Source organism: Atractosteus spatula, chromosome 8 (genome assembly GCF_055471065.1).
Source record: "Atractosteus spatula isolate fAtrSpa1 chromosome 8, fAtrSpa1.hap1, whole genome shotgun sequence".
Classification (NCBI taxonomy): Eukaryota; Metazoa; Chordata; class Actinopteri; order Semionotiformes; family Lepisosteidae; genus Atractosteus; species Atractosteus spatula.
Genome location: NC_142713.1, coordinates 49,925,205 through 49,940,762, shown reverse-complemented (window position 1 = coordinate 49,940,762; position 15,558 = coordinate 49,925,205). Strand labels below are relative to the sequence as shown.

At 36.6% G+C, this 15,558-nt stretch overlaps 1 protein-coding gene across 1 annotated transcript in view; it reads left to right on the top strand.

Annotated features, from left to right (window-relative positions):
* Window positions 1–15,558, top strand: part of plxna4 (plexin A4) — a 326,434-nt gene that overhangs the window by 133,522 nt on the left and 177,354 nt on the right. The window contains exon 3 of the mRNA XM_088923555.1: window positions 15,383–15,514. Within this exon, the coding sequence (XP_088779681.1) occupies window positions 15,383–15,514 (132 nt within the window). The remainder of the gene's footprint in view (window positions 1–15,382; window positions 15,515–15,558) is intronic.

Below are 15,558 nucleotides of genomic sequence, written 5' to 3'. Positions count from 1 at the left end.
GGACCCTTGCTGAATAGGTTTGACAGCGAAAGACAGAGCTCATGGGAAGTCTCTGGCGGTCTGCTCACAAGGAGCTAGACCAAATGTGGTCTTGTGGTGAGGTGCTGGGAAGCTGAGATCCTCACTGTGGCAGGGACAGTGAGAAACCATGTCCCGTGGTTCTCATCCTGAGATCAGCTCACGGGGAGCTAGACCATACAGGCTTTCGCTGTTGGAAGCCGGATGAGCGGAGCTTTTACTGGCAGGTGTGTCAGTAAGAAGCAGGTAAAGGTTTACTCCAGGCTAAAAGAAAAGAAAAGCGCCACAACATTTTGGCTGTGGAGCCTTCTTCAGGTGTGTGTGTCAGTAAGAAGCCAGCCCTCACAGTGAGAAGCAGAGTTTCCTCCTCAAGCCTGGTTTAAAATCACAACCCTGGAAAGGACAGGTTACATCATGGTCCTGGTACAGTCCGGGGGGGATTGACTAATGTTCAGGCAGACTACTCCAGGGAGGATATAGGACTGTCTGGATAACAGACCCTCAAGGGGAGGCGTCTGTATGTGTCCGCTCCAGTTGAGGGAGCTTCAGGGGAAGCACTGTCTCGTGGTGAGACATAATATATAGTGGAAGACAGTTAAACTCCCAGCTTAGGAGTGAGAAGACTAGGAGTAGGGAGATTTCCTAGGCTCAAATGGTTCAGGTTGTTGAAAGCAGTGAAAAATCTCAGCGGGGTAGCGGCCTCAGTCGTTTCTGTGTTGGCTCGGCAGTAAAAAGACGATGGATACGGAGAGAGATTGGCCAAACAGAATCGACTGGGACAAGTTTCTCGCCACTGTTACTCGAAACTCAAGGAACAGTTTACTTACTATAAGGTTACACTGGGGGTGAATGTGGCAGATTTTGCCCACGCTCGGCTACCATACAGGAGATCTGTTACATGGTCCAAATATCTTCTTTAATTTGGACGGTTTATGATAAAGGCAAAGAGTCCTTTTTTCACAACATGTGTGAAAGTTACATATATGTTGGTAAAGAGGAACATTTGTTTTTTATGGTCTGCATATCATTAGCAACCTGCAGTACAAAAATTATATCTATAGTTGCTCTTCAGAATTATGGGAAAACATGCAGCATTGCAGGAGTTTTTACATTATATTTACATTAGTTACATTAGTGTTAGTTTGGGATCAAAATTCCCCCATTCGTTTCTGTATCCTTTTTTATCCCATGTTTGTTTTACTCTATTAAAAAGCAAACAGATATTTACATCAAATGTGTGTAGTTTGTAATACCCTGAGATATAAAAACCTAATTATTTCTGGACAGTAATTGCCATTCACAAACTGATAAGCCATGGCACAGTGACAAACTGTTAATATAGAATGGTACACTTAAATTGATTCTGCAACATTTCGTTATTGTCCTCCATGTATAATTTCTGTCCTCGATATTTAAGAAATGACATTTCTGTCAGGATCATGGGATTCAGCATTCCTTATTTATAAGAGTGAGTAATTGAGTTTTGTGTTGTAGAGCCTTATGGATTGCTGCTGTTATTTACTCTGTGTCATGCTATTTAACTGCCTTATTGTGCACTTAGGTTTTCACATTACATTCCTTCGTTTATTCCTGCTGACAGATTTCATAATTTCCATCTCCTCATCACTCCCCTGTCAAACTGAAATTGATTGGATTACGTTTCTCATTGTACATGCATATTCTTGTCTTCTCTAATCAGCTAACCACCACCCTTTGACAAGTCCCCCTCAGTATGAATTTTCAATCAAAGAGCATTGATAAGAAATATTACACTAACTCAATAAGATAATTTTAAAATGGTTCTCTAGCATGGGCCAGTGTTTGGGGACTTGGACGGCCCTCCTGAAACTAGATCTGTCTGCATCACAGACAAAGTCCCACCAGGCACAAGCACCAAATACATTATTTATTCCTTAAAGGGACCAAGAGTGTATTAGTAATCTGGAAATGGAAGGTAATTCAGTTAAACAACGAGGTCTAATGCAGTAGGTATTAGCTCTTAGATGTGGGAAGGCTTTTGTATGGAATCTAAAGATATACAGTATGTGCCTCATTATCTTAATATAGCTACAATATCACCTCAGAAACAGATTGTAAGTCAAACTTGCAACCGTATATACTCAACATATTGTCTGCAGTAACACTATGCATATACTGTATTAAAGACTGTGGTGAAAGGTTTTGTTCTAATTATGGTGAAGTGTAAGAAATTCTAGTAAAACATGATGTTCTGTTGAAGATTCTCAAATAAAGAAAGTACAGTATATGATGTGTGACACCCAGTTTAAGTCTATTTAAGAAAGAGCTACAGCAACATACAACAGTCCAGCTAATGGTATTACAATGTATATTATGTAATCAAAAATGAATGTGTAAACATTGTAATTTTTGTGATTAATTAAACATTTTATTTTCACTTGTTCCCAAAGATTGGCCGGCTCTGACATCAGATTTGGGTGAGGAATTCAGCTCAGGACATTACTAACGTGACCTCTGGAAACTCAGCAAGAACAATTGGGACTGACAATTAGCCGTGGGGATTCTTAAAAAAGTGAATCAGGAAAACTTCAAGCTCTGTGCACACATCACCTGCTTCCACTGTGACTGTCAAGGATTGCAAAAAGAAAAACAACATTTTTTTTCTGCTCAGGCAGGAAACAACTGTCTCCCAAGTCATTAAATAATATTAAATATTAATAATATTTCAAAATATTAAAAATAATTAAATGTTCCCCAAGCACCCATCAGTTGTGCTTATTAGACTTGTAAAGGCAAGATACGCTGTGAAGAGACTGAAGATAAGAATGAAGTGTGGTCCGAAGTGAGAACAGCAGCCAGGCATGCTTTATAAAGAAACAATAGCGGTTCTGTTCTTGCCAGGTTTCAAGTGCTCTGAACTGGGAAAAGTATCTCTCTAGTAGGCAAACTCACTAGGGTGCTCAAAGGTAAAAGTCTGCTGTGCAAAGATTAAACCTAATTATCCTGGCCTACCTGTACTACAGATACTGTGGGTACTGTTTTCACAGTTGTTTTCAGCTTGCTTTGCTTCCCTGTGAGCGGTTCGTGTTCTGTGGCATTATTGGTGACATCAGTGGCGAGAGAGCCAGGACTCACTGTATCTCGCTCTCTAGATTTTCACTCTGACTTCTGTTCTGCTTTGCTATGAAAACAGAAGATTCCCTGTGTTTCAAAGGATCACAGGAAAACCAGAGGGGCTAGCACTGGGGGTACAAGCTTCCTTGCCATCCAAGATTCGTTGTGGGAAGGGAGCTCTTTCCCTTTCTCTTTTGAAACTCGCTATCACTTCAAAGCTTTGATAATGTGCCTCTGTGCACCATGTGTCTACCAGTCTGGATATCCTGCTAGGAATGGTAACTAGTTAAAAAAAGGCTGTATGTAATTCGTTACTGCTTCTTGAGTGGATAATTAAATCCATTAATCAAACAGGAATACACAAACAAAAAACGAAACACTGATAATGTCAGTTTTCATATTTCCTTTTTAACTTGGCACTACATGCATTCTCATCATTATTTCACCCAGAGACCGGAGTATTGTTAACAAACCTCTGCAGTGAAGATTAATATTGTGATACTACAGGAATGCTCCTGGGATGCGTCTATGCTAGTATTTTTTTAAATGAATGCACTTGAATGCACTTTCCATTTTTTAAATCAAGCATTTTTACCTTCTGTCTTCTTTTTGTGGTTTTGTCACATATCACAATCATGTGCATGCTGATTTGAATTATAAAACTTTTTTTTTTCTAAGAAGGGTTCTGTTGGAGTTTACTGATAAAAAAAATCACAAAATGAATGTTTCTAAACTGAAAAGTTAAAGTTAGCTTTTGGAACAGTTAGCATAGGATTATAATTATTAATGTCTATTAAAATATACAGGACTGCTGTAAGGCTCTAGATGAAAGATATTTATACTTTACAAAATATTAAACTTCCCCCAGCTTACTCTTATGAAAGGCCTTGTCTGTGAAAACTGCGCAGATACTGAAGGTCAGAATTTCCAGAGTTTATATTAATAATCATTCTTTGCAAAGATAATAATTGGACAAGGCCTTTCAGATGGAAAGCATTCAAGATGGGGACCTTGAGTGTCAGTGAGCGCTGAGTTAGTTCCGTCTTGGCAAACCTGCTTTGCTAATGAATGTGAGCTATGTGTTTTCCTGTGTAGATGCTATGAAAGCTGAGGTTCTGATACGAGGCTGAGTATACACTTCTGAGGCTCTCCATGAGCTATAAGTAAAAGTGTTGCAGTTTTGTCTCTATTTTGAGTTGCTTTTATGCTGGTATTGTTAGGAAGGACTGCTTCTATTGGTGAAAGGCCAGGGAAAACAGACACTTTATAAGGCAGATATATTTTTGGCTCCTCAGTGGTTATGTACAGTATTTTCATCTCTAAATGAAAGGATTGTTCCCCTTTTTTCCATATACTCATTTTTCTTTGTCAGTTAAGTTTGGCTGAGCGCTCAGTGCATGCTGCTGCTGTCTCCTCTTCTGCATTACTTTGAAAGCACCTTCCTGTATGGAGATGTGCACTTAATGCAATCAGTTCTGTCTGCCCCATCCTGAGGATGGACTTGTTCGCCTGTACCTACCCAAACCATGCAAGCTCCAGTAGTCTCAAATCAACAGGTGTTTGTCTGAAAAAAACCCAACATGATTATTATGCTAACTTGGGGCTTTCACCCTGACAAAATAATATAATTATATACAGTATAGCATATTTATTTTAGAATAAGGAAATACTCTATTTGCTAATTTCAAAAACTCTTCATATTCCCGTTTAAAATTTATGTTCAACAGACAAGGCATTAAACATTCACAACATGAGCAAAACCTACTATAAATACCATACTCAAAAGATAATACTGGAAATACCAAAAGTACACATGCATATTACACTTTTAAATAAAACAGGTTAATATGAAATTGCTCTTTTTTGTGTGCCTTATTGTGCATTTTAATCAGAAAAGAGCAAAGAATGAAGAGAAATAATCTGAATTGTAGTATGTGTATCATATCAGTACTGTGTATTGCACCTTATCTGCATACATTTTTTTTGAAATATCACTTTTTAGGTTTTGATAACTGGATTGATAACTGGGGCTGTTCCCACGGCTGGCTCTGTCTTTCTAGTCATTCTGTGGCATTATGTTTGACATTTTCTTGTGCTGTAGCCTTATGTGCAGCAAACATGCAAGATGTATATTAAGGGAAGTTCTTTGTAAATCATACCATCAGTTCCTTTCAAGTGTGCCAATTCAACATTACCATAATACATTGACATATGCGTACTTCATAGTTTTGGAATATAGCAAAAGTTTTACAACCTGTTATATCTAATATGCTTTATAGGGATACATTGTTAAACTCATTCTTGTTGCATTTCACTTTGGTACTGACTTGCTGGGAGGTTAAGCATCTCGTCTTGCTTTAAGAGGAGAATGTCCATTTGATACACTCAACCCTAAGGCGACCGTGGAGAGCGGAAATTGTATCATATCCCCCCGGAAAGGAACGTCTGATTACTCATTCAAACCGGGATCCTATGGCAAAAACAGACAGTCCATTGAGTCAGCTGTGTTAATCCCGTAGGCCTTGAAGCAGCATAAAATCCTGGCCTGTTCAGATAAAGCTTGGAGGAAATCACAAAAGATCATCACCCTTTAGTTTCACACTCAGGTGTTTTCAGACAAGGAAGACTGATATGAGCGAAGCTTGACACTGAAAGAAGGGAGCTAGGGGGTCTAAACATTCAGGTTAGGCTTGTGGATAACTGTCCGCTTTCATATGAAGCAATATTGGAAAGATAAGTCCGTTTTTGCTTAAGGATAAACCTAGATTATCTAGCCATATGAACCCTGTGGATGGTTTCTATCAGATATTAACTTCTAAATAGGTCATCTTTGCTCAGAATCCCGATGGAAAGCTTGTGAAGAAGTTGAATTGCATTAACCTTTGTGTTGGGCAGCGCTGTCTCTTTCCTGTCTTTTCTTGGCCTCTTGATACCTGTCTGTTTCTCTGCCCTGGCATGCACTGACTTTGCCCTTGCTCTCTCTCTCCCATTGTCCCAGGGGCTATAAGCAGAATGGTGAAGCTAATTGAGCCAGTCCCTTGTGAGGCCATGTGTACATCAGGTTGAAAGTTTTCGTGGTTTTATTCAGTGGAAAAGCAAAAGAGATTGGCACGTCTGGCCTTTTCTGGTAGCACACAGAGAGTCGTAAGGATTTTGGACACGCAAAAAGTCTTTAGTGAGGGGAACAACTTTATCTGCTGTGCAACCAAAGTTTTTTTTTTTCACTTTTTTCATTGGAAACTGAACAAATTGCTTTTGAACCTTGCAGAACTTTGAGCATGGGACTGGAAAATCTGAAATTACATCATAAAAATAGAAAATAATCCCGAACTTTTAATGCATGCTGTTTGACAGAAATAAAGTACATACAAAGTCATATATAGTATCCCTGTTCATTATGCTGCGTCCTAAAGATAATTTTAATGTGGAATAGATGGCAACAACTACAAACAAGGCCTTCATTTTTAGAGAAGGAATCTGAATAAAAAAGTTAATGTAATGATTTGTGAGCCTTGATATTGGCTGGTAGTAGACTCATTTTAAACAATTTTCTTAAGTGGGTGTACAATTCATATTCAATTTTTAAAAATGGTTGATTTTTCAAAATGTGCACATGAAATGGTAGTGTTCTTAGCAAGCGCTATTATACTTTTACATGGACTTCAAGATTTTTTATAATGGCGTAATTCATAAATGACCTTCATAAATGAATTGTGTTGGGAGGTACAGTACTTAAAGAAATGAATTAGAATACAGTTCTTTTATACTGGTTTAGATTTGAGAAGGGGCCTAGCAGAGTGAAGTGATCAGGGCTTTGAACAGGAAAGTTGTGGATTCAAGCCTCCTCTGGAGATCCTGGCACTGTACCCCTGGGCAAGGAACTCTACACTCAAAGGCTCATACAGTACTGTACTTTCCAGCTTGTATAAATTACACGACTGGGGTCCTAGCTACAGCAGGGAACAGTCACATTCTCTGTCGCTGAGTCCAGGATTACCTTTTGCCTGATGAACTACAAGACTCAGGTATTGAGTTTTTACAATGCGGAAAGCAACTGAATTCTTTTAGTATTCTGTACATTCCTCCAATATTTTTTTCTTGTTCTGCTTTTTTTCTTTTACTTCTGGATTATGTGCCTTATAGTGTAGATTCTCATGCTACTTGAATGGGCAGTCAACACTATTAAAATCCAGTCTTTTTCAAATGAGGTGATTTCTGCACATCTCCCTGAAATTAAATTTCCATTGTGGCATGACTAACTGCCCTGTCAGTACTGATGTCAGTCACTTGGTCTGCCTTCCAATGTCTGTAATAATCAGAATCATTAAGCAAAGGATTTCTGTCTATCTCAACTAGTTAGTTCAATCCCACTGAACATCAAAAGAACAAGACATACCAACCTGACATCCTGTGATGGGCAACAGAAAAGAAAAATCAGGAAGCATTATTTTTTCAATAACATTGAAATAAATCAGTGGTGGATCACTGCAACCAAAACTTAAGGCAGCAGTACTGCGTTGTGGGGGTGAATGCACTCTGACATTAGTTCTGTCTCCTTTCAGCATTTATAAATGCGGTTAATGTACCTGCTTCTTGAAGCTTATTGACTCATTCTTTGGATGGTAATGTACACAACCTCTGTTATTCTGAATATAATAAATTGAGTGTTACCATTACAAGACAGAGAACTACACATTTAACTGTGGGCAAATTTCTGACAAAGTTAAAGTGGAGCATTCTCTTGAAATCAATAGTTACATAGTTTATCTAAAATCAATGGACAAGCGTAGGTAGATCATAATAATGGATAGGCTTTAGGCTGTACCATTTGTCTCTTAACAAACAGAAAGAGTGCCGATAATCTTTCAAACAGCCTGGGATTATACGTGCATAATGAGAAGGATAGATATTGAAAAACTGATAAACCTGTTGCACCTGCCTGCAAATTCTATCACTCTTAGCAGTGGTTTTCATTAAGTATATCTCGTATTGAAGAATGAAATACTGCATTATCTTTGCTTTTGTGAAAAAATATGTTATGTTTTGGTGTATTCTAATACGTTATCATATGTCTTAGTATTAATATCTGCTTCATATTGTACTATTGCAACTACTGAAATATACTATGAAATATATCTATGGTAGTAGAGTACAAAATAAAATAAGTAATTTATTTCACTCCTGCTAAAGTCCTTCTAATTTACTGGACAACTTTTGCTGTGAAAAATATGACACCAATAAAAATATGAAATATGAACATAATATAATATATGTAGAAAACATACATTTCATATTTATCATGCTACTAAAAAACCTTAAGATATTTGAAAAGGAGAGCCAAACAAAATGAATTTAGTATTTACTAAAAGTGCTCAGAAACCTCACAGTAGGGGTTCCTGGCCAACTATAAACAAAAAACATTAGTGAAGGTTTTAGGCTGCTTAAATTTCATGTCCGTATGTGTTTTATTATCTGTTTCTATTATACAAGCCACAGTTCAAAACAGAAAATATTTTATAGTTCCCTTTGATTTATAGGCAGAATTCCACACGAAAAACAATGATGTTTTGCCACATGTCTAACATTGTTTAATGATGGAGTAACTATAAAATCCCATTTAACCAACTGAGATATTTTCCCTGTCAGTCTGTATTAAAAATTAAATAAAGGGAATAGTAACCCACATCAGCAGCCACATTTGGAGTATGAGAAATAACTGGCTGTATGATCTTTGTCAGGCCTGAGGTTTCTGCTCAGCAAAGGAAGGGGGATAAATTCTGTTTACATGTGGCTGTATTGTCACTACATGAAAAGGTGCCTATGGTTTTTGTATTGCATTCATTGTATCACTGTATCTTTTCTGAAGCCTATAATATAGACATACTGTAATGATACAGTTGCAAAACTTAATAATTACAGGCATATTACAAAAGTCAAGCACAATTATTACTTCACTGTATCGGAGCGATTAATGAATAAGGAATAAAGTGTGGGTTTCCTCTGGGTGTTCCAGAGACATACTGGTAGGTTGACTGGCTTTTGGGAAAATTGGCCTAGTGTTGCTGTGTACTGTATGTGTTTGTGTCTGTGAGCGCCATGTGATGAACTGGCATCTTGTCCAGAGTGGTATCCCCCTTGCGTTTGTTGGTTGCCAGGTTAGGCTCTGGCTCCCTTGTGATCCTGATTTTAATAAAGCAAAAATAGATAGATATGATATGGATGGAACAAAAAGAGCTATACTGTACATAGTAATAATAACAATAATGAAAAACTATTTTATATAACACCTTTAAAGGTGGCTTCTCAAAGTGCTTTACAGAATGACAACAGCAACAACAACAATTAAAAATAAACAATAAAATACACAATAAACAATAAAAAATGCACAAGATAAATACGATGAGAATCTGAAGAGGAGACAGTAGATGGTGGTACTAAATACAGTAGGAGCAGAGGGGTAAAGAATAGAACCAGTTAAGTAAAGGCTCTTCTAAAGAAGAAGGTTTTGAGTCTGGACTTGAAGGAGTTTAGAGAAGGTGACTCTCTGATATCCTTGGGCAGAGAGTTCCAGAGCTTGGGGTCATAACAGGAGAAGGCCCTGTCACCCATAGAGTGTAGATGGGCTTGGGAGGACAGTTAGGAGACCAGAATTCAGCCACAGTTAGTGATAACATAGGGCGTAGTCTAGCGATGTTTCTGAAGTGAAAGAAAGATGTAGCCTTTCTAGTCTTTCTTTCATAGTAGATGCTCATAAAAAAAGAAAAAAAAACTCAATGCTGTATATACGGTATGCAAAATATCTCAACATAAGGTCGTAACATTCTGTGCTTTTTAAAAAAAGGGTGTAGTCTGAAGGGATTTTATAAGGCTCTTTAATCATTGAGATTTTTTTCATAATTGATTTTACTTCCTAAATGATTACAGTTAAATTAAATCAGCACACTGCAACATAATGACATTCATATTAAAAAAATGGTGCGGATACTTTTTTGCTTCCTTGCTTCCTTTTGCTTCCTTTGCTAATTAAATTGATAATTTGCTAGAACTTTCTATTTATTAATCTATATTTTATTAGCAATACTGTATAATCAGTAGCAACTATAAATATACATTCAAAAGAAGAATCTCTAGCACATTAGATACATTACATGCATCTTTTTCACCTACAACTAAGACCTTCCACTGCAGGAATAAATATAATTTTGTGAGCAAACAAAACTATTACCAATAATTTGCTAAAGTAATAATACATTTACTTTAGAAAGTATTTTGATATATGTTTTCTATTGAACAAAACACAGAATCATCTATCTTTTTGCCAGTAAATGCTTACACCTGTCTCAAAAACTTAGTTTAGTCCTTTTTTTCCAGAATGCTCTTGCATAATTATAAAATTCAGTTGTATTTACTGTACGTTACATGTTGCATATTTCTACTGTTTATTGTTTAAAAATCAACAGCACGTCACTACACTTTGATAACATATTTGTAACATTATAGTTAACATTTCATTTTCAGTGTTTGAGTATGAATGATGTACTCTGTGTGTATTAAGCATGTTGGTTGATACTACCGCAGGTTATTTCTACCAATGTCCCTGAATACACTCTTTACCATAAATAATGACTTGCCACAGGGAGAAGATGTCTCATTTTTATAATTTCTCAAATAAGGGAAGCGGACCAGTACAATAACCTGATATACAAACATGTAGCTGTCAGGAGAATCACTTGGCAGTCATTCTCTGTGTTGCATTCAGCTGTATTTTTTAAATAAAAAACAATTCCCCTTTAATGTGTCTACAACTCATTTCCCTACATTACTATTGCTGCATTAAGGTTTTGACTAAGATGGACTACTTTTAGAAATGCTGTTCAGAAATGAGAGGGAATATAAAGGTACAGTAAACGAGAAGCAAGATATTTCAAGCTAGTCTTGCAGTTGCTTGCTGTGGCCACTAGGTGGATGTGATGTAAAATATGAACAAACTGTACAGTAACGTTGTTACAGCAGAAGAACACTGTAGCCAGCAGCCTTATGTTTTAGCTGTGTTTTCAATTAGCTTGGCTTTATTTATCTGTGATCTCCTGTGTCTATTATTCACATACACTGTACAGTGGGTACAATGGGAAATGCTTTGCTTGTTTTTCATTAAATATTTTTTTCTATATATGCAGTATATACAGTATATACAGTATTTTAAAATGACTTCAGTGCAGTAGTGCAATAGTTTTACATTAAATATACAGTGCCCTACATACATTTTTGTTTTATATTCAAGCAATTTGTATTAGTGATCATGGGATTAATATGAATAATAAGTATGATATACAGTAATGTCCATTGTATTTCAAGATAATTCTACGTGTAGCTTTGATCATATTAGAATTATATATTATATATTAATATATTAGAATTATTATATTAGAATATATTGGGACACATTGTCTTTTAAGTGTAAAATTCAGTATTTGGTTACATATCTCTTTGAAGCAATAACTGTATGAAGTCTGTGATTTGTTGAGTTATCCAAGCTCTTTGATAAATCATTTCAGATGCTTTGCCAAGACTTTGCTAAAGCAAACTTTGACTTTGAGTTTTTGGCTATTCTTGGGATCTTCTGGCTTTAATTGTTTGTTCGGGCTGTTGGATACAGTTCATGCCCAGATGGATTGATTTATCCAGACTAACATTATCCACTTATTTCTAATAACGAACATCTCGGCTGCACTGGCTATAGGCTTTGGGCCATTGTCGTGATAACAATGACCTCCAGTAATTTTGGAAGCATTTTCTTTTACAAAAACTGAAGACGCGTTTCTTTAAGATTCATAATTACTTCTGAAGTTAAATCATAAAGACAAGTGAGCCAGTTCCAGCGACCGTCCATGGCTTCCATTCAGTTTCACTCCAGTTTCAGATTATAGCTTTTGTCCAGATATTGAAATAAAATGTCCTGTTGGCTCAGTATTTCTGTCTCCTTGTGCTCTGTTGGACCTTAGTGCTGCCTTTGATAATTATACAGTGTAAATTATACTGTTGCCAACCAGACTAGAGAGGTTTCTGTTTTATGGGTTCTATGGGTTTTAACAGTTCTTTCATAGTTTGAGGTGTAGACAACACTTCAAAGCAAATGTGCACTGCTCCTTCTCTACAGTTGGTTATGTCTAGTGCATCCCAGGGCTCTGTTCTTAAGTTGTATTCTGATTTTATATCTATTCTATTTATATATCAATGACAGCTGAATTTATATTCGTACGAGACCTAGTCTTAATAAAGCAGTCTCTCAAATTATTTTGATGATAGTAAGTCAAAGATATAGCAATAGCTCACTACTTGGTAATTCTCAATCTTAGCTTATGTGCTTATGGTACTGAAATGAGTGCAAAATGTCCTGTTAGGAATTTGAGTGCCACATTTGAATCAGTTCTACCATTTGAGGTGCATTGCTGTTGTCCACTTGTGCCTTTAATAATCTGATGAAGTGATGTGGTTATCAGCATTAGCGTTTTCCAGGCGTGTCGAAATGCCTCGGTTGCTGTTATGTATAATCATTCTTAATTGGATGTAGTATGTTCACAATTCAGCTGTATAGGTTTTAGCCAAAGCATATTTCTGTTTTCAGGACCAAGCATCATTCCCCTGTGGAATTCAGAGTAAACTTTAAAATGTTTTTCTAAACTTGAATGCCTTAAATAGAGGGTGCATTTTACATGAGGTTTTCTCCTGTTTAAATTAATGTAATTGTAAATTGAATATGTTGCAGATTATGTACATATATTATAATTAAAATATTTTGAATCCTGTGTATGCAGTAAGTTAAAGGTTAAGTATATTGTAGTAAATACATCCTGTATGTGCATTTTACCATTTACAGTATAACACTGTAAATTTTTGCTTATCATTAAAAAACATTTTTGAAGTTTATAGAAACGTGACTGTGATGTCTATGTTAGAGATGGCTTCTGCATTAATGGCAACACGTGGGAGAAATTAATAAAACCCTGTGGGGTATAAAGACACAAAGTCCCAAGGACAATGAAGTTTCCATTTCTAATCCCATTAAAAATAATGCCATTGTGTGTTTGTATAGACTGTGTATATGCATGGATTTGTGCGGGAAAGAGTAGTACACTGTTATACTGGCTACTGAGGCATAGTAGTTCTTAAAGTGAAAAACTTCCCAACTGCTGAAAGATGGCCAGCTTAGTGCATTTACTTCCTTGCAGCAGCTTATACAGTGTGTGCAAGTCAAAAAGGGTGAGCTTAGAAGAAAGGCTACAGGACATGTTCTGTGGCAGACATGACATGTCTAAATGAACATAAAAGGACTGTTTCATAATGGGAGGACAAAAGGATATCCAGCTGCACTGCTAAATGTCTCATAGGCTCACAGTAGGTCATCGACTGTTTATGGTCTTGGTTCCAAGGCACTGGAAATGTCAGTCATTTATACCATAATAGACATCTAAGATGAACTTCCTGCTGTCTGGATTGACTACTACTTACCAATGCACGGCATGGCACAGCAGAAAATGCAATACAAATGCTACAACTGCAACAATCCACAGGAGTGTGCATCCCAATGCAACCATAATTATTTGCACTGTGATCCTGAGACTCATGAACCATGCTTGCATTGTGTCTATAACTGACAGTCACTAGCAGGTTCATCTACTGTACTGTATATTGAAGTGGGTAAAATAAAGAATGCGTTGTGGTAACTTGCTTACTTGTTATGTTCTCTGGTGTGTTAAAGTTCGTGATAGGGTTCATGCTGGTGTTGGGGTATTACGTGAGTGAATTTAAATCAGCTTCCTAAGAGGATCGACGTTGCGCTGCACTGTATCGCTATGATCTACTGAACTGACCTCTGCATTTGTCAGAGGCATGTCATATGTTTGTCTCCCTGTATCTTTATTAAGATTTTAAAATACTTTGCACTCTTAGGAAACTGTTTTTGTTATTTTTTTCCTCCGTGTATATACCTTACCTTTAGTCTTTATATGCTTCCTGCAGTCAGTGAGGAGTTAAAACACCAGCATTATCAGATTTCGTGTCTAATCGCTAAGAACATGTGGAGACCCATTAATGTTAATAGATGTTATGTGTTTCCATAGGTAATTTGTTTAGCAGAGTTGTAATATTCTTAACTGTGTAGAACACTTGCCTAAAATCCCAAGTGGTGCTGGATTTTGCCTGCTTAGGTTTCTTGCTTCAGTATTAAGTTCACAAAGCCTGTCTCGACTCTGCATAGTTCCATGTTATTAATCTAATTTCACTGATACAGATACTGCTAAATGTATATGGCATGTTGTAACGGAATACTTCACAAATTACTTATCTGATTAGGGAGATAAGATAACTAGTGTTGAATGAGGCATGATCTTGTACTGCATTTTTCTTTTTACCCTTTTTTCTTTTTTGCTTTCAAAATTATTCTTTGAAAGTGTTTTTCTTTTTTGTTTCTGAGCTTTGATAGTGTTTCACTTTGAGATTCAGATCTCTAACCAGTCGTGGGTCTCATGCTGAACCTGTGCCATTGCTTGAGATCTATCAAAGGCAAAAGCTCCATGAAAATACAGAGCCTGATTATTTGGAATTCCTTCCTTTCACGGAACAAGATCTTTTCTGTAGAGTCTGAAAAGAAATGGTTTAGTAATACCTGTAAGTACTATTTGTCTTACATTGTGCTCCAAAAAATGTATCAAATAGATGTTTCATCAAGGAAATAAAGTTAAAGTCATAGTAAGTATTCATATGAGTATGTTATTTCTTTATTGTGAAATAATGAAAAGTGGTAGCAACTTCAAAATGTCAGTCAGACTAATTAAACAACAAAAAGTATATGTGTGGGAATTAAGGATTATATCTGGCATACTTTATAACACAGGTTAAGAGCTGGAATATCAGAAGAGAGTTTGAACTGACCATTAGGGCACAGTGCCCAGAAGCTACTTTGGTAAGGTGCAATATGAGAACACAAACATGAAACCTGAACAGATGTTTACTTGTTGGAATTATTTGTTACAAATTATTGTCTGAATCCATATTGGAAACAAAGAGCTGCCAAAGCTTAAAGCTATTACAGTTTAAGGCAATAATAGTCATATCGGAAGTGATCTAATATGATTCAGTGCAGATACTTCTCTTAAAGGTCAAATCTTTTTTGCCATACAGAGCTGAACTTTCTGCACTCTAATGGAACCAGTTGCACGCATTAGTGTAATAGGTACCTAATTTGAGCTATAATGATCTCTTTTTTTAACAGATCAGAGTGGATGGACCTTCCCATGGTGCCTTGCAGTATGAGACAGTTCAAGTGGTTGAAAATGGTCCAATTTTGCGGGATATGGCCTTTTCAGCAGATCAACACTACCTGTACATCATGTCTGAAAACCAGGTGAGTCATACACTATCTTATAGCAATCACACAAATTACATTTT